Source organism: Corvus moneduloides, chromosome 9 (genome assembly GCF_009650955.1).
Source record: "Corvus moneduloides isolate bCorMon1 chromosome 9, bCorMon1.pri, whole genome shotgun sequence".
NCBI classification, from domain to species: Eukaryota; Metazoa; Chordata; class Aves; order Passeriformes; family Corvidae; genus Corvus; species Corvus moneduloides.
Window position 1 is genome coordinate 15,344,165 of NC_045484.1, and position 24,799 is coordinate 15,368,963.

Consider the following 24,799-nt stretch of genomic DNA (forward strand, 5'->3'; position numbering starts at 1 on the left):
TGCAAGGAAGGAAGTTGCAAGGAAGTTTATCAAAATAAAGGAGGAACTCATGATCCCAGCTGATAACACAGTGTCTCAGTTCAGTTGACGCCTGTGGATTCCCCTTTCATTCTGTTTCCTGCAGAGCAGTCATTCCACTTACTCATCTCAGTTGAAGACATGGTGACATTTTCTGCTTTCCTTGTACAGGTTTTTGTGAACTTTGCTAAACAGCAGATGGAGGATGAGGAAATTCCTTTGCATCCACGTGCAGCTGGAGCCAGCCGAGAAGCAAAGGTGTCCCCTGCTCTGCACCAGCAGGCAGTTGCATAGACTACTCCTATAATCTCCAGGCTTAGTGTGTGCACAGTGCAAACATGTGCCATACCAGAGCAGAGCAAGGGTAAAGCAAAGGTTCCCACACTCAGTATTACACTGATTTTTTGCACCTTTCTGAGCACTGTGCTCTCAACAACAGCCCTAGCAACAGCCAACTTCTACTGCTCTACCAGTAACACTACATGCTGACAGTGTCAAAGGCAGGTCCTTGCTATAGAATAAAATCTTCCTCTAATATTAAGCCCATTATAAGATACAAGAAGAGAAGTATCATTCCTCCTTGTTGACATATAAATAAAATCAAAGATGGATTCTCTATCTTGGTACTTTCAGGCTGGCAGATTTTTCTTGTTTAACCCTTATGTCAACAAGTCAGCAGACAGGTCCCAACGCAGAGAGCATTGCCCAGCTTAGAAGCAGATTCCTGTCATGCTGAGTGCACAGGACTATCAAGGTAAGAACAGTGCTGGCTGATGAAGCTAGTCCTGGGAAATTGCTTCACTGTCTCACCAGACTGCCAGTGAAAACAGATGGTTGTCTCAGCAAGAATGAAAAGAATTAATTCAGATCTCAGACCCAGACAGTAAACTCGCTTAAAAAAAAAAAATTAATTAAAATGATCTCATACTCATCTTCAAGTTGCCTCAAATAGAGGCCAAATGTCAAAATGGAGATAAAAGAAAGAGAGTATGTCCAAATCTGCCAAAAGTTTGGTTTTCTTGTATAGACCTGGAAAGATATCTGTGTTACTAAACAAGACCAAATTTTTCCTCTTCCCTGTGACTGGACATTAGGTGGGTGTAAAGTGTGAATAGGGTATATGCTTTCTACCTCCTCAGAAGGAAAATTTCAACCTGCTTGTACTCCACGCTGCACTCAGTGGGAAATCATTTGACATTTAGCTCTTTCCTCTGGTTCACAGTTTAACCAGCAGAAAAACAATACTGAAAACAAATTCATAATGATGTATTGCTTCAGTTATCTACCAGATCTAACCATTTCTAAGAAATCTTCTCTAAAATATGTTATACAGAATTAAAATCTGGGTCATGTATTTTTGCGCTGGAAGATTTTTTCTTCAATTGATGTAGATTTTTTTTATAAGGACACTCTTGCTTTGTACTGTACAAAATATTATGAAACTTCAGCAACCAGCTGTAGCCTTCTCTTTTTGCCATAATTATTTCAACTGGTTTTAAAATATAGTCTAGAATTTATTGCATATTTCACCCTTACAAATAGTTGCAAAAATCTTTCTATACATCTATTAAAGACAAATAAATTAATTATGAAACAAAACAGTATGTATGCATTCACTTCATATTCTAAAATAGCTTCTTTAAAATGTCATTCAGATAGATTTCAATAGCCTTTTTTTACTAAATTTACACAAAACCCAACTAAGTCCCACAGAACATCCTGTGACAAAAAAAACACAGGAAGTCCAAAATGAAGCTGATTTTTCTCCCTGGCTCCGAAAAGAGGAAGAGCATTCGGAGGACTCGCAGTCACCTCATGTATTTACAAAGTGTATTAAAAACTATTCAAAGAAGCCTGATGTAAAATGCTAGGTAAAAGGTCCATTAGTATCATAAGGAGATGTTTTATCAAAACAGGCCAGATATCAAAGATATGGCATAGGTTAGATTGCTTCTGAATCTTATTTACTAGCACGCAATTTACTAATGAAGAAGACCAAAAATGAACAAAAACCCCCAGCACAGGATATTTCATTCACAAATACTATAAATACTTCTTATTTCAGATTCTTTTGGCAAATTAGGGTTTTTGAGATATTGCCTATTTCCTTATTCCAAGAACCATTCATATTCTTTGGTAATGTTATCTGTTACAAAGCACCTGCCTCCAGGCAGCACACTCTCTTCAAGTCAAAGAAGGCAGATCATGCAACTGTCTTGAGGCCAGCTGGCCATGCTGGCTGAACTGAGCTCTAGTAGTTAGCTGGTGTGTCCTCGTTCCACTGTACTTCTGTCTTGCAGAATGCCACTGCTAAATTTGGAGCTGCTTTTCAGCACAGACTTCTCAGTATTTCTGATCCATCAATCTAAATAGACTAGCACAGAAAAATCTAAGTCAGGTTACAGTGAACTGCAGGGGCTTTCTTTTGCAGCTGTGCAACGAAGCCTTATTTTTCAAGGTGCTTCTGAGTTGAGAATTCTTGAATGTAAGGAAGTGTAGCTTTCAAGTGCATACAATTTCCCTTAGCAGTGGAGATTCAACATGCACCAAAATCCTTTTAATTAATTCATTTATTTGGCAGGACATTTTTGAGGTTTTTCTTCTTGAAGTTCTTTGCAATATTCAAATTAAGCCTTCTTTTCTTACAACAAAAAGGGAATAATTGGCATTCTGTGACTTGGATAATCCTTGAATTCTCGTAGGTAGGTGCAATGTTTATCCTTTGCCCAGATTGTCATCTGAATGAAGCAAAGCAAGGTGAACAACCCCACTGGAAGGAAGGGAAAAAAAGATACATTTCATTATCAGATTTAAAACATGCCCTTGTTGCTGACATCATTTCAGGTTGAAGTACACCAAAACATTACTCACCTGGAACACACTGAGTCATGATAGTGAAACTGATCCAGGTCCCCACCTGTTTTGGCCAAGGAAATTTAAAATATTTCTGGTGACAGCATTTGCATTTATCTCTCTATTGATCAAAATAACCTTGTCCTAGTATAGGTAAATAAAAAAATCAAGGTCAGCCAGATCAATTTCTACTGTTAATAACCTTTAGCCAAAAAGGTGAACAGTGCCTTATTACCACAAACAAAACCTTCATATTTGCTTCCATAGCTATTACAATGACAAAATTTTAAGCATTAAAACAGTGTCCTTTCTGTTTCTCTGCCTAATTTGTATTTGTCAGACCTCCATCAGTATTAGGAATAGTAACTTTCTATAGTCCAAGGCCCAATGCTGTTCTCATTAACATCTGTTAATCTCCACTGAATTTAAAACCTGACACTGTCCTTCTGTGAAAGAATGAACATTAGACTGAGTTGCACTGACTTTATCTGCTTTTGAACTCAGGAGTTTAGCTCCTGATTAAGGAATATGAAATGATAAACTATTCCAGCTTCTAAAGCGGTCACCACCAACACAAGTGGTTGTGTAACTTAGGAAAATGGGGAAGAAGACTTCAGCTTGTTTTCTCTATCACAATATCTTCTATTTGTCTGACCACTATCTTCCTGCCTGCAGTGATATTGCTAGGCTCTTATGTTATAAATCCACCAGACACCTCCATCCCCCCATTGCAACACATGTCCAGTGGCAATCTCTCTGTTCCTGGTTGTAAAATTTGCCCACTTTACAGTGTATCTGTCTTATCTAGCAGCCACACAGCAACACTGGCCCAGGGTCAGGGCTGTGTGTGTAAGGTTAGTCACATCAGTACTGACTCAAGGGATGGGAGGAAGAGCAGACAAATTGCTGTCCACAATCTGATTTCATGGGGTTTAGGGAAGGAGGGGAAATGTATTGAGCTGAATGGTTTCAGAGATTTCTTCCATGTTAAACATTCTAAAAGAAACAAAAATATATTTAGCAAAACTAAAATCTGAACATCTTGTTTGAAAATACATACCTCATATGTATAGTTAGGGCAAGATACAAAGAAAAACAGCCATGTGAAAGGATTCTTTGTTGGATATGGGATCTTACGGGTTTTGGATCCTATAGATTAGAAAACAAATCACAAAATATTCATACTCCTAAATATATTGTTTCCTGTAAAGACAACCCAACTGCCTACTTCTGTGTCTCATGACTGCCAGAGGGACAAACAGGACGTGGGAAGACAGGATGTCCTCTGGACTCACAAGAAGGAATAGGATAACTGTGAGGGAACTTTCCCTTGCTCACCAAAACATAACTTGTACCAGCACTGTTTCCTTTGGCACTGGCAGTGTGGAACTTTGAACCAATGGAACTGCTCCCCCAACACAACCCGGCCCAAAACAATAAAGGTTACAGTAAGATAAGAAGTGCTGTTCAACAGTCTGATGTCGGATTCCTTGCACTGTCTGATTTCCCTTAGAATCCAATCTTTACAGTGCTGAGCAACCCGCGCTCCCACAGCAGTCAGCTGAGGGGTATCAATGCCCCCCAGGATCAGGTCTTTCCTGAAGCAGAGTAACTGAAGGAGTACTGACTGGCTGTAAAACTGAAAAATGATAATGCAGTTTTTACCATTTCTCCGGAGGTCACTGAGTGCAACATGAATGGAAAAATTTCCAGCTTCACACAGCTGCAAGAAAAAGTATGACAGAGTTAAAAATGTTCTTCCCTTCTACTTGTTTTTCTTTCTTTTGTTATTTCCTGGGGTCTTTTAAAATATTTAAGAGAAGGAAAATCATCTATTATAAACATCATAAATATCCCTAACCAAGACTGCTGACAGAAGGATGAAACATCTCCATTCAAATATGAGTCCATATTATACTCTGTTATATATTTATATTTTTCAGAAAATGTGGACTCCATGTCCAAAAGATCAAATTTACTACTTACATAATCCCCTTGAAAACTAAATAAACCACAGGAGATAGAAGTAAACTTGGGAGAGACTTGCTTTATCTTTTGATCATTCTTATGCCTTTAAAAACATCTAAAAATTATTTGCATAGTCTTGGTTTCTCCAAAGTTATTAAAATCCCAAGGAAGATACAGTTTGGTCTCTAAGTAAGTTTTCTTCTTTAGAGTATAATTGATATGAATCATGAAATGTAATTGACCCAGCTTCCTTCACTGGTTTTAAAGAATGCTTCCCCAATCAATTATGAAGAGAGAGTATTGAAATGACCCACTTATAAGATTATGGACAGTCTCCAGTGTCTGCAATGCATAATTATTAAAGTAAATGACTAGTGGCTCAAGTTCCTGAGTTTTATTTCCAGCTCTGTAATTTCAGTTGTGGAGTCTCTCTATAAAATGTGAATAGATTATGACCTCACATAATCTGCTGCTTTGGGAAGCTGCTTTGGGATCCTGCAGTCACTGATGATTCGTTTGTCAAAGCAAGTGAACAGCTGATGTTCTAAACAAGTTACACATACATAGGAAAAATCTTTGTACGGAGGTACATCTTTATTGGCTACAGTAGCATTGCTTCTGCTTGTGTGAAATGTTCCTAGGAATTGTGAGAATGAACAGTGACTGAAGAATTTTGATTCATAAGGAAAATAGGTTCTGAAGCTCAGCAAAATGAAACTCTATCACTGGAAATTATCAGCAACATACTTCCTTAGTTGGCTAGTTCTCTGAGATTTATGATCTGTTGTGATTCTTAACACTCAATAAACAGTTCACAAAACAAACTCACTGGCTTTTAAACATAGTGTCACAAACTTTTAAAGACTATGAGAGATCATCCCAGCAGATGAATATCCTAGTCTTGGAATAGATACTGAATCAAAATATTCCTTTGTGTACAAAATCATGTTAAAAACTGACAGATTTACCTGTTCTGCATGCAAGCGGTCAGCTTTAGTAGTATGTCCCAAATGTTCAAGTTCTAAGTATCTGCTTATCCTACTCACTCCTCCACTCATATGAGAGAAGAAATAAAGCAAGATATTTTAGCATTTTATAGAAAGAGCAAGAAACCTACCAGAAACATGATCACAGCAAAATTTATCTGTTTTTTCCCGTAAGCTATTAAAAAAAAAGTTTACATATGATAAGTACTAGTACAGAAAGTACATACATAAATACTTAAATCATTGAGGGTTGTTTTGCTACTTACAAGGAGGAGTGTAAAGAGGATGATTGATGTAATATGCAAGCCAAGCTGCAAATCCCCAGTAATATAAGCAGTTCTGAAAAACAGGCAATTTTTCTTTGTTTTAGTACAATCTTTTAGGCCAATATTGACTGCAAGGACTGTTGATAACAATGAATTGGACAATCCTTCAACTTGCTGATAATACAACAAGTATTCAGTACTAAGTGTGGTAGGTGGGAGCAGGTAACAGGAAATAACAGAAAGGAAGTAGTGCTCCTAGAGTTAAGATTCCCTCTAAAATATCTTGGAGCTGTTGAAGTTTACAAACAGTTTTAGAAAGTATGATCATATGATTGGAAACAAATTTATCTTGTCTGGCAAGCCATTGGGCAAAGTTGAAGTGCATACAGACTGTATGTTCAAGAAAAACTTGTTTTGCTGACCCCTGAGACTGTAAGACCAGATCTGGGCACTGTCCTCTCTTCTCTGCTTATTATTTTGCTCTGCCCAGTCTCCTGTCCTCTTCTCCTTCACCCCATCAGTTTTCTTTCTTGTCTATGCCTTAACTTTTTCTGCCTGATGCTTTCCTCTGCACTTTCACTATGATTTCTTCAGTTTGTCACTTTTGCTGCTGTCCTTGTGTTCCTGCGATGCAGTTTCCACTCTCTAAACTCTGATAACACAGCTGTCAGTAATGGATGTACTGACTCACTCCTGACCAATCTCAGTGCTTGTTCACAGACTTCATCCATGAAAAAACTACTTACAACAACAATCTTTATCTCTTATTTGGTCTCCTTGGCCCTGCCTCCTGTGGTTTTTTTCTGACTCATTGCTGCTTTGGTATCTTGGTGACATGTTATTGTCTCCCTCCTTATATATACGTAGGTGGGAGGAAGGCCCTTTCTTGGCCCCTTCCTCTTCTTGCTCCGTGCTCTGACCTCTAGGTGCCATTCTCTTGCAGACAGACTTTAACCCTCATTGACAGCTCATACATTTGCCTCTCATCAGTTGAGTCTTCTTTTACCCAACCTAGTGCCTCAGTTTTTAATGTTTTAGGGTATGTTTGTTTATCACCTGGACTTCAGCAAGACCACAACTGAGCTCTTTATTTTCCTTTCCCCACTTCTCCTCTTCTTTTCTTTGCCTTATCTTTCCTTGCATCCTACTTTCAATTTTGAGTAAAACTCTGATCCTCTTACTCTTTCTGGTAAAGGTCCTCTTATGCTCTCTGGTCCTTTCTTTTTCTTGGCCTTCCAATTAGGTTCCTATACCTTAGACATTTCTAGGTGTTTCTGCTTTCTCCTTCACAGCTTCCTTTCCTGCTCATGCAGGCAAAAATCCCATCCAAGGCTGCATTTTTTACTGTCCTGACTGGTTTAACTTTTTTTTTTTGCTTTGAATTTTGCAGTCTTTTCCCCCTGTATATACCAGAACTGCATTTCTAGCAATAATACCCTGCAAAAGTGATTACCTCAGCATCTCCAACCTGCACTAGCTGACTGCAGTGTCTGATGGTGCATTTTGCTGAAAATGCTGGTGCCCCCTCATCTGCCACAAACAGTTGTATCAAACATTCAGTTGCATTTCCACTTTCTTCTCAGGGTTAATTGAACCACTGCAGTGCCCAGAGACCTCAGACAAAATGGACACCCTTTTGGGTATGCTGTAATACAAGCACATAGTATGTCCTTGCTCTGAGATTATATAAGAGATAACTGATGAGAAAGAGCAAATTATTAACCAGTAATTACAAATCAGGTGGGACAAATGAGCAGAAAATTAAATAACTTCCCTGTGATGACTTCATTTTCCCCCAGGAAATGCAGCAGAACCAAAAGAGTGATTCCAGTGGGGGCCAATATAGGTAGTGTCCTATCCATAAACTACTGCTTCCTCCCTAACACTAGCTTCTTCAACTGGCACTTACAGTTTAATAACTGCTGTACAAACTTAGGTGGAAATAGTTTCTTGTAATCTTGGAATGGCATCTTCAGAAAAACCTTCTCCTAGCTTCAGGGCTTGGCACAGGATGGAACATATGGCAATGGATTTCAGTAAAGAAAAATTAAATAAATGAATTATTGTGGCTCAGTCCCCAGCAATACATGTAATTAAACTGAACAAGTACTATTCAGCCAAAGAACATGATTTACTGCAAGAGTATTCCTCAGTTATAAGAAAAGGAGATTTAAAATGAGTGGGGTCTATCACTGCTAAGGACCTTAGCAGTAACACTGTAAATGTCCAGCTGCCACTTGAATCCTTATTGCTCATACAAATGCCTCCAGTGAGGTTCAGATAGGAACATACAGCCTTCATAAACTCGCTTGAAAGAAAGAAAGAAAGAATTTCTGTGACTCTTGAATAATAAAGCTTTACAACAATCTCTTATAATGCTGTGGGTCAAGTTCAGATATTGCAGGGATCTCATAAATAAATTATTCCTAAGTTCCCAAACTTATGGTTAGGATTTTTGTCTTCTCTACTGCAATTGACAATCTCTAGTTCTTCATGTCCTACCTATGTTTATTCATGACCAGCATGTACCCTTCTGTTTGTCTTCTTATATTGTCTTCTGGTTTAAACGGTATTTATTTAGATCTAATGTTTTCTTTCCTCCAGATGTTTTTCTACAAAGTGATGATATCCCTTCTTTTTACTCACAAAAATGTTCATGGGTAAAGAAAGACCATGAAAGACCAATCATGAGACTAATCTTTGAGGAATTCTACTGATACTTCCCTATTATTAAAGGTCTGACAGATCCTTTTCTGGCACAACCATAATTGTCTTTCTTTTAATTAGTTCCTTTATCACCATGCAATTTTTGTATTTATCCCTATCTTATTCACCCTAAAGGAGTTATTAGGTCCAGATAAAGCAGGTATTCTACCTGTCCATGCCTAGAAAAATCACATCTTAGAAAAAATTATACTATGTTAGTATGCACTGCTTTTGGTGAAGCTGCTCCATTGTAGGGCATAATTTATTCCTAGTTTCATTTGGGAAAAAAGGATTAAAATCACACCTCTCATCAATTCCCATCTCAGACTTCTGCTTATTGAAACTAAAGTGTCTCTTGTACATGTAGCATTCCACTGCACTTAGGAAATAAGCTATCTGTATCTGCTGTGTACGTGATCAAACACTGAAAGCAAGAAGCTTTGTCTACCACTTGTATGTGATGGAAAAACTTAAAAAGGGTGTGATATTTTTCACACTGGCACAATTTTGGAGTAACACCACTGAGGCCAATGAAATTATAAAAGCAAATCAAACCCAAGCATTGCTAAGCAGGTAGAATAAGAACTGTGAGCAACTTTACAGATGAAAGCAAGCACCACCAACCTGAGAAGACGGAAAAGAGGTCAGAATGATCAGAATGACTGGTACAAATGTCAATTTTAGCAACAAGCGTTTGTATGGTCTGAAAGGAGCAAGTATTGTCAGAGATGGCAGTGAGAAAAAGAATTATCACACTGATTGTTTTTTCAAGGTAAAGTTGCTCATTTATCTGCTGTTTAGCATGCATTAGCTACTGTTGTGTCAAGAACAAGAGATCTGCAAGATCTGTTGTGTCAAGAACAAGATCTGTGAACCTTTTAACAACCTGTGCTGCAGAAAGCTCAATAAATTTCTGGGGAGGATTCTTTTGAAGGGCCACTGCTCCACTACAGACCTTCCCTTTTTGAAAGCATGAAGCTATCACCAAAGGACCAGAGCCACTGGACAGCTGTAAGGAGTTAGCCACAAGGTAGAGCTTCAGCTGCTAGAAGTATCACTGCCATGGTGCAAATTACAAGGAACTGTCTAAATCCCAAATGTTAAAATTCCCAAATGCTCTTCCAGTTGATAATCTCTGGTCTTCCTTAGAATATGGCGTACCTTTGACTACTAGTGTGTACTCTGTTGCAAACATTTGTAAAATAACTACAGCCTATGCATAACCATGCAGTCACTGTACTACTTCTCAGACACCCAAGAAACAGAGTCTGCATCCCAACACCTGCTCTGTGCCACAGCAGCACTGGTGACATTAGAGAATGCTCCTGTGGAGAAGAAAATGTAGAACAACTAAGCTGCTTTGCAGCAGATCAAAGGTAAATTAACAGTTCCTTAACAACGAAGAGAAATTTAAGGGCAAAGCAGATATACAATGACTGTTACATAAATATTTAAAAAAAAAAAAAAAAAGCAGCTCTCCCACCACTGTGCCTGCCTGTGCTACCTTTAAAGTTAACTTGTTACTAAAACCTTCACACCCAAGGAGCTAGCTGAGTGAAAAGGAAGGGTATGCTGAAGGTTTAAAATTCTAAAAAGTAATGACACTTCTATAATAGTAACAGTATGACAGCATGTGGGTTATACAATAGTGACATTAAGAAATCTTCTGAAAGAACTGCAGCTTTATGGGTGAGATTTGCTGTGCGCTGCTACAAAAGCCACACAAAAAAGTCTGTGGTGCAGAGGCAGAGCATAGGCTGGCTAGGCTGGATTTGTAAGAGCAGCTATGGATAGATTCTGACACAATTTACCTTCACAATATTCCTCAGTGGCATAGTCCCACGGGAGAACCGATGAACAAATACTGTTTCAATCAACCTTTTGATGTAGTGGAAAGAATGGCAGATACATGCCAAGCTAGAAACAGCAAGACAAAAGCATTTAAGAGTGCTTAAAAAATCAAGTGTGGCAAGACATTTGGAATAAGACTACATGAAATACTGCTCAGGCCTGCAAACGAACTTACTTAACTACTGGGTGCGGACTTGATGTAAACCTCTCATCCAGTCCATAGACAAAAGTCATGCGGAAATAAAACAGAAAATAGATGAACAATGGGCCTGTATATTCTATCAAAAACACCTGCAAAAAGAGAGAAAATAATTAGACAGCTGAATTAGATGATGGTTTTGCTTTGGTTTCTTTGTGATAAGTAATGCAGTGGGATAAACACCTCCACGCATCCAGGATGGCATTAAGAGAGGCAGGGAGGGAGTAGAAGGTTTGGGCTTGGGCTATGAAACTGGTAGCCATGCACATAAACATTTTGCAATGATTTGCCTCAGTTGCATTCAAACAGCCATTGCCAGTGCAGCAGACACAGTATAGGTATGAAAAGATAATAACGGAAGCCCAGAGATCATGACAAATATGCATGCATGTTACATTTATGCAGCTCTCACCCTTCTCTTGCACTCAAAAACTGTTGCTTTATTTTGGTTTAAAGGGAAATTTGGTGAAGAATTTGTCTTGAGAAATAGGAGTTCTGCTTCTACTGAATGAATTTTGTTTAAACTGGAAACACAGCTCGTAAGTATTCACAGTGACCCCATCTGTGTGAACAGTTAGCACAGCAGTTGTCCTGGGAAACAATAATTTCATTCTATGTTCAGACGAGCTTTAATTGGAATACTAAGAGGAAAATAAAAAGAAAAAAAAAATACAAGAAACCAAAGAAGCTATTCTCGAAATTGATTTCATTTCAGAAAGGTGTGTATTTCTTAGGAACATCACTTTAAATTGAAGTTAACTTTGAACAAATATTAATAGCTGAATTTTCCACACTTCTTTAAGTGAGGAAGGCAGGCTCATACCTCACTTACGGAGAAAGAAGGGAAATTGATTGTACGTCTATCACAAAAAAACCAACCAAACAAACAAAAACCCAACAACAAAACAAACCAAACAAAAAAAGAAACCCAAACAATCCCAGTTCTCTAGTGTGTTTAGAGTTGTTTTGATATTCAGAAAAGTTGGGTTATTGACTTCTTTTACGATCAGCATTTTCTCTGGCAAAGATTAGGTTTGCTTGCAGATGAGAAGTTCATCTTTTTGATTTGATAATACTGAAGTATTTCTTGTCTTATATTTGAATGAAGTACCTTGGAGGGCAGGGAGAGTAGAAGGTAAAAGACAGATTATGAAATGACAGAAGCCTGGTGTTACTCTGCACTGTGATATTTTGGTATAAATTAATGCACGTGTGTCTGGAAGTCTACACTGCCATTAGAAGTTTTTGCCTGTATTCCTCTTTTTGGATTGAGTAATAGCTGCTTGATTCATCAGCATTGCATCTAAAGTAATGACGAGAAGACTCAGTCTTGCAGAACATTTTTTTTTTAATTTTACCTCCTATTAATGTTGTCTTTGCTATTTGTAATCAACACAAGATTTTATTAATGTCTCATAGCCAATAAATGGTAAATATGCCTTTACATTACAAGGTACTTTTCCCTTGATGTTGTGCTGTTCATTGGAACTAGTGTAATACTGTGCAGCAAGGACCTTCTAGAGAGCTGGGAGGGTCATTGGTCACCTCACTGCATAAACAGCAGTGCTGGGTTGCCTGCCAAGTGAGTTGTGATAAAATTTGCATTTGAGCTAAGACAGTAAATATGCAAGGTCTTTGTGGATGGCTGCTAATGTTGCAGAAATTATCAGCTGTCATTAGCCTGTCACTGGCATCCTGGGACACAGTCACATGCAGACAGCAACTAATCTTACTTTTATGCATTTTATTGTTGAAGTCACTTCAAGTACTGACATGTGAAGTTACTCCCATGCCTCTTTGTAGGACAAACTCATAGAAGTATAATCCTAATTTTGTCAGGAGGTACACAGGTCCTGTGAAGCAGATTGCCAAAGGCATTTACATACCTAGTTCCTAATGATTTTGCAGCAGACATCCATTTTACAACCTGCATCTTAGTTATATGGAGCCAACCTACTCTGCAGCAGGCACTGCTGCTCTCTCAGGGAACTAAATAGGCATTCAAACTGTTACGGCTTTCCCTTATTAAATGAACTGAAGCAATGAGGATTCATTGCCTGAATCCACTATCAGAGCAGACGTCATGCAGAAATATTGGAGAGAAACAAAAAGTGATGTAAGGATTAACTATGGAAAACTAGCCATTAAAATGGCTCAGACTTGAAGCAGAGCTCACCGTAGTCCATCCTATCTGTGGCCCTAAATCTTTAAAGTATAAGGTAGCAGTTGTGCCAACAGGGAGGTGCTGCAGGATTTCTTCATCCCTCAGGGACTTTCCTTCTGAGAAGGAAAGAATTACATCTTAGTGAAATTCAAGTCCACTTTGGTAGCATACTAGCTTTATATGGTGCATTAACCAATCTATGAGACTCCTTGATGTGATGTGGGTTTATTGGAATCTCAATAAACAGACTAAGAATATTTATACTTAATTTTTATTTATCCCTGTAATCACATATAAGCATGGATCCTCTATTCACACCAAAACAGTTAAGAGAATTCTCAGTCCTAAGTGCCTGCCTAGTCTAATAGACTTGCTTCATTGCTGCTAACAGCAGAATTTGTTGATGGGTCAATGCCCGTTATCACAGTACACTGACCTCCTAGTCAGCTGCACCTGTCTCTCTCCTCTCTCTTCTGCACTTCTCATTGCTCATCATCAAACAGAAGATAGGATAAGATGTGATCGGAAAACTCTCCTATAGAAATTTTCATTGGCTTTCTTTTCCCAACCAACCAGCTAGGAGGTGATTTCACAAAACCTGACCTTTTAATGCCTAGATTTGGAGGAATCTCCAGAAGGCCAGCATTTTCTCATGGCAAGTCTCACTATGTAAATTCATAGAGGAATCTGACAAGGGAGACCTTCAAAGAAGGAAACAAGATAATCATATATCTGTTTTCCATGGATAGATTTTACACAGTGAGTAAATCTTTATCAGCATAATTTCAAGGGACTTATTAAATAAAATTATCTTTAATGAAAGCAGAGGAAGAAAGTGCTACATTTTAGCTAAGATGAACACAGTTTGGCAATTAAGACTTTCTTTTGTGCACTCAGGCCACGTTAAGAGGCTTCTAGTAGCAATACCTACAACTGTATTAATGAAGTCAGCCAGCTGTCAGCAATTGCTACGTCCACGGCAATGTGTTCTGCATTAGCTTCCCTCAAAAGAACTGTAACTCCTGTCTGACAGCAGAGGATTATGTAAATTGATAGCTCAAACTCACAGCCCTTTTTGGTACTCCAAGCTGAGCATCATCATGGAGATCATTTCACTGCAGCTAAGGGAAGTGAGTATCTAGATCCTGTGCTGCCTGTTTGGAAAGCAACAGTGTTCAATAGTTAGAAAGTGCATTGGAACAATGTGCAAACTCCTGACTTAATTACCAAACACCAGGGTGGAACTGTGTTTACTTCCAAAGAATTGTATTTGCTCTGGATTCTCTTCAGCCTTCATAGTGCTAATTAACATAGCTGGAAACTGATTCTTAAGTGCTAATAGCCTTAAGTACACCTTTCATGCCAGGCCCCTGCTCAGAGTTTAGTTCCTCCAGACCTCACAAGTACTTACTTGGATCAAGTTTTATTGACTGCCTTGCTGGATACCACCGAGGATCTGTAAGACCATACAGAATTGTGTGATATACAATGTTCAGTTTAGATCATCCACTACTGTAATGAACACAATATAACAAGCTGAACTTCAACACTAATATAGGTGATAATTTACGCAGCAGAAAAAAATATAAAGATGTATCAGGATAGGATGAAATAAATTAACTGCAATTTCACTGTGATCACATTCATGCACAGGTTATCAGCATTATGTGTGTGTCTATCATGTTTCAAATTATGTATTTCTTTCCTGTTTATGTACTGGATATTCTGATGTGATGCAAGCTGCTGCGGAAGTTATACTCACATAATTTATGGAACATCAATCTGATCTCTCTAATTGTAGCATTTGGTTCCACCTAGGCAACAAAAATATTGTAAATGTAAGATGCATATTCTGAAAGACAACTACTACATGTAAGTCTATTAAGCCAAATAGAAATGTGACTTAGACGATGTAACTATTTCTAGATGTCTAGCCTTGGTATGAAGGATTCAAAGAACTGACACCAAAAAAAAATTTTGACACCTGTTTCAGAGGCAGATTCTCTAGCAGTGATCAAGAGTTACTACTACAGCAGTGGCAATTTGATGGCTTCTGAGTACCACACAACTGGCACCCTCTTAGTAAAGCAACTGAAGTTGTCCTTTTTGGCCAAAAGCTCCTTCTGGAAAAGGGCTGAAGTACAATGTAGTCAGTATGAAGTTAGCATAATCGTTGCAAATGGCCAAGGAAAGGCTACCAGGAGATTAAATACACTTCATAAACACTACTTAAGAAAAGTTAGTAATTTCTAAAAAAGTCACCTATTAAACAGATTTTTGTTTTACCTTATCTAGGAAGCATAGCTGTTTCTTTGTCTCCCAATCAAGGATTTCCACCTGAGAGGACACAAAATGATAATCAATCATTATTGGCTAAATAATCTGTAAACCCTTAGTTGATTCCCAAATTCATAATCACTGTGACTCTCAGAGTGAGACACCCTTTTTCTCTGATCTGTAAACTGTGTTAAAAACCTTCCTGATGTACTCAAGAGACAGCTTTAATCACAGCCAGGTTCCAGAAGCACTCAGCTTGGGAAAAAAAAAAGCCAAATGAATTGTCTTCCTGGATATATTCAGTAGCAGAAGTAGTTACGTTTTTGATCAAAGAAGTGATCGTGGGTATTTTCTTATGCTAGAGCAAGAGGAACAAGTAAGGGGTAGAGAAGTTTCACAGGAATCCCTAAGGAACAGTACTTTTATGATTCATAAAATTAGAAAGACAGTCTGAGAAAAAATTTAAATGCGTGTATATATATAAATACGTATGCATGTAAGCAACTATTCTGAGTACATACAGCTTAAAGATTAATGTGTATTGTTCCCAGAATATTTTAATTGTAAGGAGAGTGGAAAATATTGGTGGACATAATGAACAAATGCAGCTAAATATCTGGGCTTCACAAACCCTTAAGCCTTTGTGATAGGAATATTTAGTATTACTCTTGCCTCTTAGATCACTTGTTTTATTAACTACATATTAGCATTTTATATTCCAAGCAGTAGTTTAGCTACAGCTCTGAAAAGGAAGGAATAGTTTATTTCCGCAATCAAATGGCACTTTGGCAAAATGTTATGATTTTGATCAACAGCCAAGCAGAGAAATCCCCAGACATGTCAAAGCCCAGTTGCAGCCACCTCCCAAAACCTCACTGCAGTTGTTGGGGTTTTTATATAAACATCTAGCACTAATTATGTTTGATATTAACTGGCCAAGAGAATAGATTAACATTAGACTTTAAATATGATTCCTCACTAAAAATAGGAGTCATAGTCCAGTATCTTTCTCAGAGGGTTGTTTTGAAGAGATCACTTGGTTAGAGTATCTTATTTCCTTGTTTCACTGGTCCCAAAGGGTTCTTTTTCCTTTGGTGCAGCAAAGGAGCACTTCAGCTCCAGCCACACCTATCAAATCTGACCTCCACAAGGGCTACTAATGCCATGACATGTTCTACTTGTGCACTGTAAGCTCTAAGGGGGATATCAAGGGAGGGAAACACTGTTCCTCCTTCGTGAGATGTAACACGTATGCGATGGATTGTCAGGATATGTTTTCCCTTGATTTTTCCTATTTAAAATAACACACATTTCAAGTTTTAATGTCTGTTTGTGTGAAATCTCCATGGGAAAGCAAATGAAGTGGATTCCTTTCCCAGAAGACTGTTCTTGAAATACACCATTCTGACACTTACAGTCCACAGAACAAGTACAAGGCAGGGAGGGGGCTGTACACCATTTTTTGTCCCTTCTGATGCCAAGTTGCTACCAGGACTATTGAAACCCTTGGTCTATCTCAAACCTCTTTTGTCAATGAATAGCACTGAGCTGCCCTACAGACTGCAGCAGTGCCTATGCTTTTAGCAGTGTCCTTCCTATTCCATACCCAACCCAAATACATACAATTTTTATCAGAATGCCCCAGGGGCAGTTTTAATCTATGGCCTTCAGTGGTTGTATTAGAGAGATCTTCTCGAGGTCAATTACAGAGTGGTTTAACTATCTTTCTGCTGCCTATGGTATTTTAGTTGGGTTATTCTTGTTATGCACAAGGCCAGACTGAAAATTACAGAGTTCTTCTTTCACTCTGTGGTTTTCATGGGACTGGCTGTACAGAAATTTCTGTGCACCTTTAGAATCAGTGTGGAAAACAAACAAATAAATCATCCAAGATGTTATTTACTGTTATTTGGTTCTGTTCCAGCATGTTTCTTTCAAATGCCAAACTGTCATACTTGCCTATACTGGTCCATGCAAATACCTAAAGGAAGCCTTTAGAGATGATGGATCCAGACTCTTCTTGGAGGTGCACAGAGAAAATGGCGAGAGGGAATGTGTCCGGATGCAATACGGGAAAATCCGGATACAAGGAATTTTTTTCACCATGAGCTAGGTCAAGTTGCTTAGAGAGGATGTGAAATCTCCATCCTTGGAGACATTTAAAACTGGACTGGACAAGACCCATTGCCATTTGATCTGGCTGTATCTGCTTTGAGCAGGAGTTGGACTACATGACTTCCAGAAGGCTCCTTCAACCTAAATTGCTCAATGTTTCTTTTTCTTTTTTTTCACTTCAAACATTTCATTTACTTTCAATTACTATCAAGATCTAAGCAAATATCAAACATTCTTTCCCTTTCCAGAATGATGGATGCCAGAACACCGCTTTAGATTCCACTACAGTCCATAGCAAATTGTGCAACAGAGTGAAAGCAAGGTGACTGTCTCCTCCAACTATCACGCCTCTTAGATTTATCAGAACATCCCCCGGTGTAGATGTTCCCTGCACAAGGAACAGAAAAGCCTGATCCAAAGCAAGAAATGGTCTTTCCTGAACATCCTGGCCAATCCCATGAAGCACTGTAGCACTGAACACAGTGTTTCCAGCCTTGAGGCACAGCACCAAGTCAGTTAATGTATTGGTTGGCAACAGTTTTGAGATACCCAGCAATCTGCTCTTGGAACACTTACTGATGGGTATCATCTCTTTTAAACATAAATTGTTTGGCTCAGAGAACTTTGATTTCATTGTGTTTTCAAAGCATTTAGCACAATAGGACACCAACTGTTGGCCTGCATTAGTGCAGTAAGACTTACAGTCCACTTATTTGGTGAATTTTTAACAACATTTTAAAGTACGGCTTCTCTGAGACTACTTTGAGTAGAACTTAATCAATAGGCAGATTTGCGCAAGATGTTAAAATCTGTTTTATAAGTGACTACAGAAATATATCTTTGATGCTTAGAAGACAAATTTGTTTTATTGCATAAGGATTAAAGATTGATAGTGTCATTAGTAAAAGAAAAAATCTTGATTATTAACGTTTAGAACAAGTTGAGGGCAAAGAATAATCAATATACAATATAAGCAGAGAAAAGTACATTCAGCTGTTAAATGTTTATTCAGAAAATAAAAAGGTAAAATAAAAGAGGAGAAAGTATTCATAAGGGAAAAACAGCTGAGGAAAATGTTTAAAAAAATTCTTAAGATGCAGTGTCTCTGTAATAGGATTACAAAAATATAGTCAGTGGAATTCCTGCTGTTTAAAGCTGTATCAAGTGCTAAAGGATCAACAGATCTTCAAAAATGATGTGATAACTATTATGGAAATACTGACACATTTATCATGTCAGTGCATTTTAGAAGTCTAATTTGAAACAATTTATAATCAGCAGATTGAGTAAACTTGAGTGAGACTTTATAAACACATAAGCATATATTGTATTGATTTCTTTTGAAAGTACTCATTAAAAAAAAAAAAAAGTTTATTTCACAGTATAGGAACCAACCAGTCTGAGAAGGAATAATGCAGAATGAATTCTCCCTGAACTGTTAGAATGTTTACATAAATAAGTTTCTTTGAATTTAACTCTAAAAAACCAATCCAGTGGTTACCACAGTCCTAACTGATCTTTCTAAACATTTTTCCTATAGAATTACTCATTTTCTCTATCTCCTTTGACTTTTCTGGTAGATTGTGTTGTTCCTGAAGGAAGTAAGCATGCCTTAGTGTGATCTCGCACTAGGACATATCAAGACTTGAAGTCAAGAGTTAAGTCAAAGGGAAACTGCTGTAAGTGTACTTACACTGAAAATTGCTTGTACTGCTGCTTTACAATTGGCTCTTGGTCTGAAGCTTCTCTTCCACAGAAAGGTACAAACTGTTGCAGAGGGTGCATCTAAGGATCCATCTAGAATTGGATCTTTCTGAAACAGCCAGCAGCAAGTGACTCAGAAAAAGTAAGAAAACAGGGCAAAAATGTAGTGACTGAGGGAAAGGGAAGAGACAGACACAGTAATTTTGATTCTCCTGCACCAGAAGTGCTGCCTATGTATTTAATAACTTTTCATGGATTTCTTTCCTCAATTACTTTATCCATTTGCTTTTTAAACCTGTGCAAACAGTCCTGAGGCAGGGAGTCTCCTAGCTTAGCCATATGCTATGAGAGGAATTCCCAAACCAGAACCAAGGCAAATGTTCAACCACGAAGCAAAATTTCACATCTTACCTGTAGACTGCTGAACCTTATTCTGTAAGTACTCCACTTAAGAAAAGCCATACCTCTCTAAAGCAATGGCTCATATTTCATGAGACTAGAATCTCATTGCATTATTTCACTGTGTATAAAGAGAAGAGATAGAGTGATGTCCATACTCAAAAGGTTTTCTAAAATTAATTTTCACTTTTGTAGAATTTAGATGTCTAACATTTACAGGTTCACAAGAGAAACACTAGGTATTTACTCCTCAGCTTCCTAAGTTCTGCTCTTATGCAAGCCAGTGAGCACCAGTGTTTGACCTGTGCTGACACTCATACTGCATTTTTATTTCTTCCACCTGTTTCCGATTTGTTAGTTAGACATGCTCTCATCTAAGTCCCCGAGGACATTGATCTAGTAAGCATCTTTATCCCAAGGTCAGCACAGTGCACAGCATTTAGATTATTTCTGAATGAAACTAAACTGTCAGCAAAGGAGATGATCTAGTTCTTCATGCTTTACATGTAATAATTAGACTGTCAGGAAGAGGGAAAATTGCTTTAGAATATCTTTTTCCATTCCCCAGTTCTCCCACAGGCAGACCAAAAAGTACAGGCAGGAGAGGGGACAGGAGTGGACTTCAGTGAAAAGGGCATTCTCCTACCAAAGAGAAAGCCTGAATATCTGTCTCTCTGGGCTCCTTTTATCACTGCTCCCTTCCATCGTAATTCTGTTCAGTATTTCTCTACAGCAGATGCCTTTTGGGATACCACACAGCAAAGAGATGAGAGTTGAAGTAAACTTGGATACCCTGACCAAATTGTCTTATCTGATCTTGGAGCTGCGTGCCTAACCCAAACACATGGCAAAACCTAAGTTGCTTTGTGGACCTGGGCCTAAGGATAATAACAGGTATAGAGATATAAATGCTCATCCTTCAGAAAGACAAATCCATTTATATAATTGACAGGGATAAAATGAGTCAGCACAAGAACAGTAAGGAAGGAAAAATTCACTTGGAGTGGGAGGCTGGTTTATTTTCAAGAAGGGAAGAGCCATTAGGGCTTTCACAGTGAATTCTGGCTCTTGAAAGTCTATGAAAACTTTCCAGCTTTTATGAGATCTTTCAAGAGCATACACAAGATGAAAAAGAACCTCCACCAGTTAATACTGACTCAGTGCGTATTTACTTACACTGGCTAACACAGAGCTGCATGTTGCCAATTTCCCAGGCATAGTGAAAAGTCACATCATTCACGGAGTATCACTGTCACTATGAAACACATTGGAGTGCCTCCATCTGAGAACCTGAGCCAGCTTTGACTCAACACTAAGTAGACATCCAGGTTTTTCAACACCACTGCACAGCCTTTTCTTTGTGCAAGAGAATATTCATTGCCTTGGGGCTTTAGTTTATGGTGATTGCTTTCTACCAAGACAATATTCAGGCAGAAGAGTTATACAAATTCTTTGTGAAATCACAATCATATCTTTGTATCACCACTGTGACTTGCATTATCAAACTTCAGTATTTCTAGTTTTGTTACTACTCTTCGTGCATAATTTGGTGTAGAGATGTCAAAATGTATATACAGTGTATGCTTTTGACATGGAATTGAAGAAACTGAAGAGAGATTTCTTTTTTCTTTGTTTTTTACCTCGCAGCATCAAGGATGGGTCTGCTGTCTTTTGATAGAGCAGGAAGACTGGAAACCCTGGGAATTTTAGAGACCTTATACAGACAGGTGAACTTACAAAACTGGTATTAATTTTTTTTAAAATAAACTTCAAAGAAGCCCATTTTTTTTCTAATATACAACTTTTAATTTCAAATGTAGCCGTCAAATTCTGAGTAGTTCCAGGTACTTTCTGCCAATTAATGTTTTACTATAATCTTCTCCTATACAAAATTAAGTTTCCCTCTCAAGCTTCACAGAGAAAAAAGACAAATTGCTGTGTTTTAAGTAAACAGCACAACTGAGTGTTTTAGCATTGGTAAGTGTGTGGAAAAGTGCTGAGAGAAGAGAAAGGGATAATGTTTTGCCCTGTCATCTCATCTCTTTCTGTGATCATAATCTTTAGCATTACTTGTGAAAACAGAGCAGATGTCTTCAAACAGCGGGGCAGTTTTCAGTTGCCCCTTTAAATGACTGTTCAAATATCTCATATGGGGCCTTGTCGTTCTGGCAATTCTTGGAGGATACAGCATCTTGAAATGTTCTGCAGTCCTGCTTTTAGCACTTGCTCTCAGTGCTCTTACTTGACGAGGCTTTAGACAGCATAACTCTGAGAGGGAGAAGCCTTTGTAAAAGGAGCTGTGACATCTCAGCCATGCCAGCCAGCCAGCAGTCACTACCCCCCTTACACTCAGAGGGTTTTCATCAGAGACAGAAGAGGGAGGGAACTTTAAATGCCAACAAGGGAGGCCAGTACATTATTGCTTTTAAACTGTACTGCACATGTCCGTTCAATCTATCATCAGGGAGTGAAGATTCCAAAATATTTTTGGGTATCACTGCTCACAAAAGGCACTTACCATCCAAACCAGTTAAGGAAGCAAAAGCACAACTGTGGCTCTTGTGACACTAATTTTTTGAAGTATGAATATATTTGTTCAAGGATCTCTCCACTAGGAAGTCAGAACACCATACTATTTTCTTTCTATTAAATGCTTTTGAAGACCTAAACCTGTCAGGTAAAAAGAAATAGTACAATTCATTAGCCTAACTTCAGAGCTCTACTGGAGACATTTTCATCTGAGCATGTCATATTCCTTGTATGAAAAGGAGGAAAACAAGCACTGTTAGGATAAACAGTATCACAAGCTCTGAAACATATCTCAAACAGGTCAGAAGAGTTGTTCTCTGTGCAACTTAAGAGAAATGAGCACTCCCAAAGATATCAGTCTCTATCATACATCTCTCAGTCTTTGGAGTTAAATCTCCTCAAATTATCAGGTGCAGTATTTTCAAGTATACGCATATTTATTTATAATTGTCCTTGAGAAGCTTCTTCTGAGCTAGTGATTAGTGATAAGTGATTAAAAAAAAAAAGAGGTGAAAGTAGAGACATACCAATACCTGATGTAAACATGACAGTTTGGTGATTATGAAGTGCTTTGTGATTCTTATCAGGAAGCACCACAGAAGAACAGTAAAGGGTAAATGGTTTATAAATGTACAGGAGAAAGTACAAATTCATACAGTTCCTCAAACAGGGAACGCTGAAGTTGAGAAGTGAGACACTCACCTTCTCTCTAGACATAGCTCTGCTTTAAATGTGTGGTGGGGAAATGCAATTCAGAATTCAAAGTCAATGAATTTATAACAGAAAGCAAATCAAGGAGAACAGTGCAGAAAGCAATAGGCAACAGCACTGCTCAGTGCTACTTAGGTAGTCTTTGTCCACATCCTACCCCTGAGACAGCTCACACACTGGATGAGCTGGGCAAATCTGCTTCCACCCATTATCTGCTATACAAAGAAAAGGACTAAGACATACAAGGCTGACATGTAAATTCGTGAATCATACTGAGTTTGGATTAGTGTTGCTTAAACACAGGATCTTGATTTAGGGCTCAAAAGACCTGGATCTCCTGCTGTTGTTCTGCGTAGTGAGACTGAGCAGGTCATTCAACTTTTATGTGTTTCCCCACCTGCAAAATCAGGTAACAATAATGATGTCCGTGCTTTTGAGGTCTTCCAGTAACTAGTGCTATTCGGGAGTTCAAGTAAGTCTGCGGCAGAAGAGCAAACCTGAAGTAACTGAAGGCAATCAGGAGGGTATTACACATGTGCTTGCTCCTGCATTTGGATCTCACAAAAATTTGAGTTCTACCTCACCGGTAGAAATCCATGAGGCAGTGAAAAGCTTTGTTGTTTTTCCTAAAAAAACCCTGGGAAGTCAGCACTGCTGAGCAAAAAGCATGGTGCAGGTGCCTACCTCCGACCCAAAAGAGCTATAAGCAGTTTATTTTGCTGAATTGTGATGTCCAGATCATTTTTATAGCTTTGAAAAGTAAAACCTGAACTTTTAGGTCTTGGTAAGTTACTAAAGGAGTAGACGTTTCTCAGACGGCTTTAGATTCTATTTGTGTTATAACAACAACTGCTTTGTAATTTGCACGGGGGGAGGAACGTCCCCCCTCCTGTGCATATTTTTTAGGTACGTCGTGATTGAGAAACTCAAGTATAAGCCGGCAGAAACACATTCAGTATTGCTGTCATTTAGCTTGTAAAGACCTCTTTTGTAATACAAGTCGCTCTTAAGATTTTTTGTATTAGCCAGCCTAACTAATTCTAGCAAAGAGTCGGTGTGGCTGTTTATGTAAGTGGATGAGATGTTACCCTTGACGCTCCCCAGGTGCACGTTACTCTGCGCTTTCTGTAAGCACAAAGAACTGATTGTACTAAACTCCGCCCGGCCGTTTTTCGTTCCCCACGCAAGATCGAGCGCTCCGTGCTAGCGCAGGCCCCTCGCCCCTACCCGGCGGGGGGTGGGCGCCGCGCCGGGAGCCGTCCTCTTGGCCAGGGCACCAACTCTCCCGCCGGCTCCCTGCCGCCGAGCCGAGCCGAGCCCAGCCGAGCCGGCCCAGGGGCGCTGCCGCCCGCGGCCACGCCTGCACCGGGCCGGAAGGCTGTGCGGGACGGCTGCCGGCGGGGTCTTCCGAGAAGTTGGGGACAGAAGGTACCGAGAACATTCCTCGCTCTCGCTCTCTCCGTAGGGCTGGGACGCGCTGCCAGACCCAGCGCAGGCTGCCCGCGGTGCTGCCCTAGGCAGGATCCGCGAGAAGCCCAGAGCCATTGATCCGGCGCCTCCGCGGACCGCCGAGAGCTCGCCGGGAAGCCCGGGGATTCCCCCCGCCCCGCTCTCCGGGAACACGTCCGAGGAACACCGGGGACGCGGGGATCAGGAACGGCGAGGGGAACGTGCCCGGGAAAGGAGAGGATGGGGCGGGCGGCAGCCTCTTTTGCCCCCTCGCCCCAAGAAAGCCCCGGGGGAGCAGCCTGCCCCCCCGGGCCCCTCTGCCCGGCTCCGGCGGCGGTCACTTCCCTCGGCAAACCCGGGAGCGGATGGCTCCGGCTCCCCGGTGCTACAATGCAGATGGAGGAGGAAGAGAGAGGAGCCCGCTGGGATCCCGGGCAGCCCCGTCCGCCGGCGGCAGGACGCTGCGGGACCCAGCCCGCGCTCGCCTCGCCTTAGCCGCCCCCCGCCCCCGGCGCCGCCCGCACCCACCTCGAAGAAGCCGGCTCTGCCGCCCATTCTGCGGGCACCCGCCGCGCCGCCCCCGCCGCCGCCCGCGGCACCTTCC

General features: G+C 39.7%; 2 protein-coding genes across 12 annotated transcripts in view; one reads left to right on the plus strand and one right to left on the minus strand.

Annotated features, from left to right (window-relative positions):
• The window catches only part of ABCA4 (ATP binding cassette subfamily A member 4), a 78,044-nt gene extending 76,427 nt beyond the window's left edge, over nt 1–1,617 (plus strand). For all 9 annotated transcript variants that reach the window (XM_032117981.1, XM_032117987.1, XM_032117986.1 and 6 more), the window contains one exon: nt 190–1,617. In XM_032117981.1, coding sequence (XP_031973872.1) covers nt 190–312 — 123 coding nt within the window. In that variant the 3' untranslated portion in view covers nt 313–1,617. The remainder of the gene's footprint in view (nt 1–189) is intronic.
• LOC116448039 (very-long-chain enoyl-CoA reductase-like) lies at nt 1,287–24,795 on the minus strand. 3 transcript variants are annotated; one of them, XM_032117991.1, is made up of 14 exons: nt 24,724–24,771; nt 19,097–19,216; nt 15,298–15,348; nt 14,774–14,825; nt 14,423–14,467; nt 13,024–13,127; nt 10,824–10,939; nt 10,609–10,714; nt 6,092–6,164; nt 5,957–6,000; nt 4,537–4,594; nt 3,932–4,020; nt 2,890–2,935; nt 1,287–2,788 (listed from the first exon to the last, which is right to left on the minus strand). In XM_032117991.1, the coding sequence occupies exons 1-14, from the start codon at nt 24,748–24,750 to the stop codon at nt 2,661–2,663; spliced, it is 1,059 nt and encodes a 352-aa protein (XP_031973882.1). In that variant the 5' UTR covers nt 24,751–24,771; the 3' UTR covers nt 1,287–2,660. The 3 variants fall into 3 exon arrangements, with proteins under 3 accessions (XP_031973882.1, XP_031973884.1, XP_031973883.1); XM_032117992.1 differs by having other exon boundaries at nt 2,701–2,788; nt 2,890–3,015; XM_032117993.1 differs by lacking the exon at nt 19,097–19,216 and having other exon boundaries at nt 24,724–24,795.
• Between the last annotated feature and the right edge of the window lie 4 nt (nt 24,796–24,799).

What these genes read in the sequence shown, in the direction of transcription:
- LOC116448039 (XM_032117991.1), bottom strand. Translation starts at nt 24,750, where the DNA reads ATGGGCGGCAGAGCCGGCTTCTTCGAG. An exon ending in GCAGAGCCGGCTTCTTCGAG is followed by an intron (nt 19,217 to 24,723) that starts GTGGGTGCGGGC and finishes TGGCTGTTTCAG; the next exon opens with AAAGATCCAATTCTAGATGG. An exon ending in CACAGATAGGATGGACTACG is followed by an intron (nt 10,940 to 13,023) that starts GTGAGCTCTGCT and finishes CTCTTTTTGCAG; the next exon opens with GTGTTTTTGATAGAATATAC.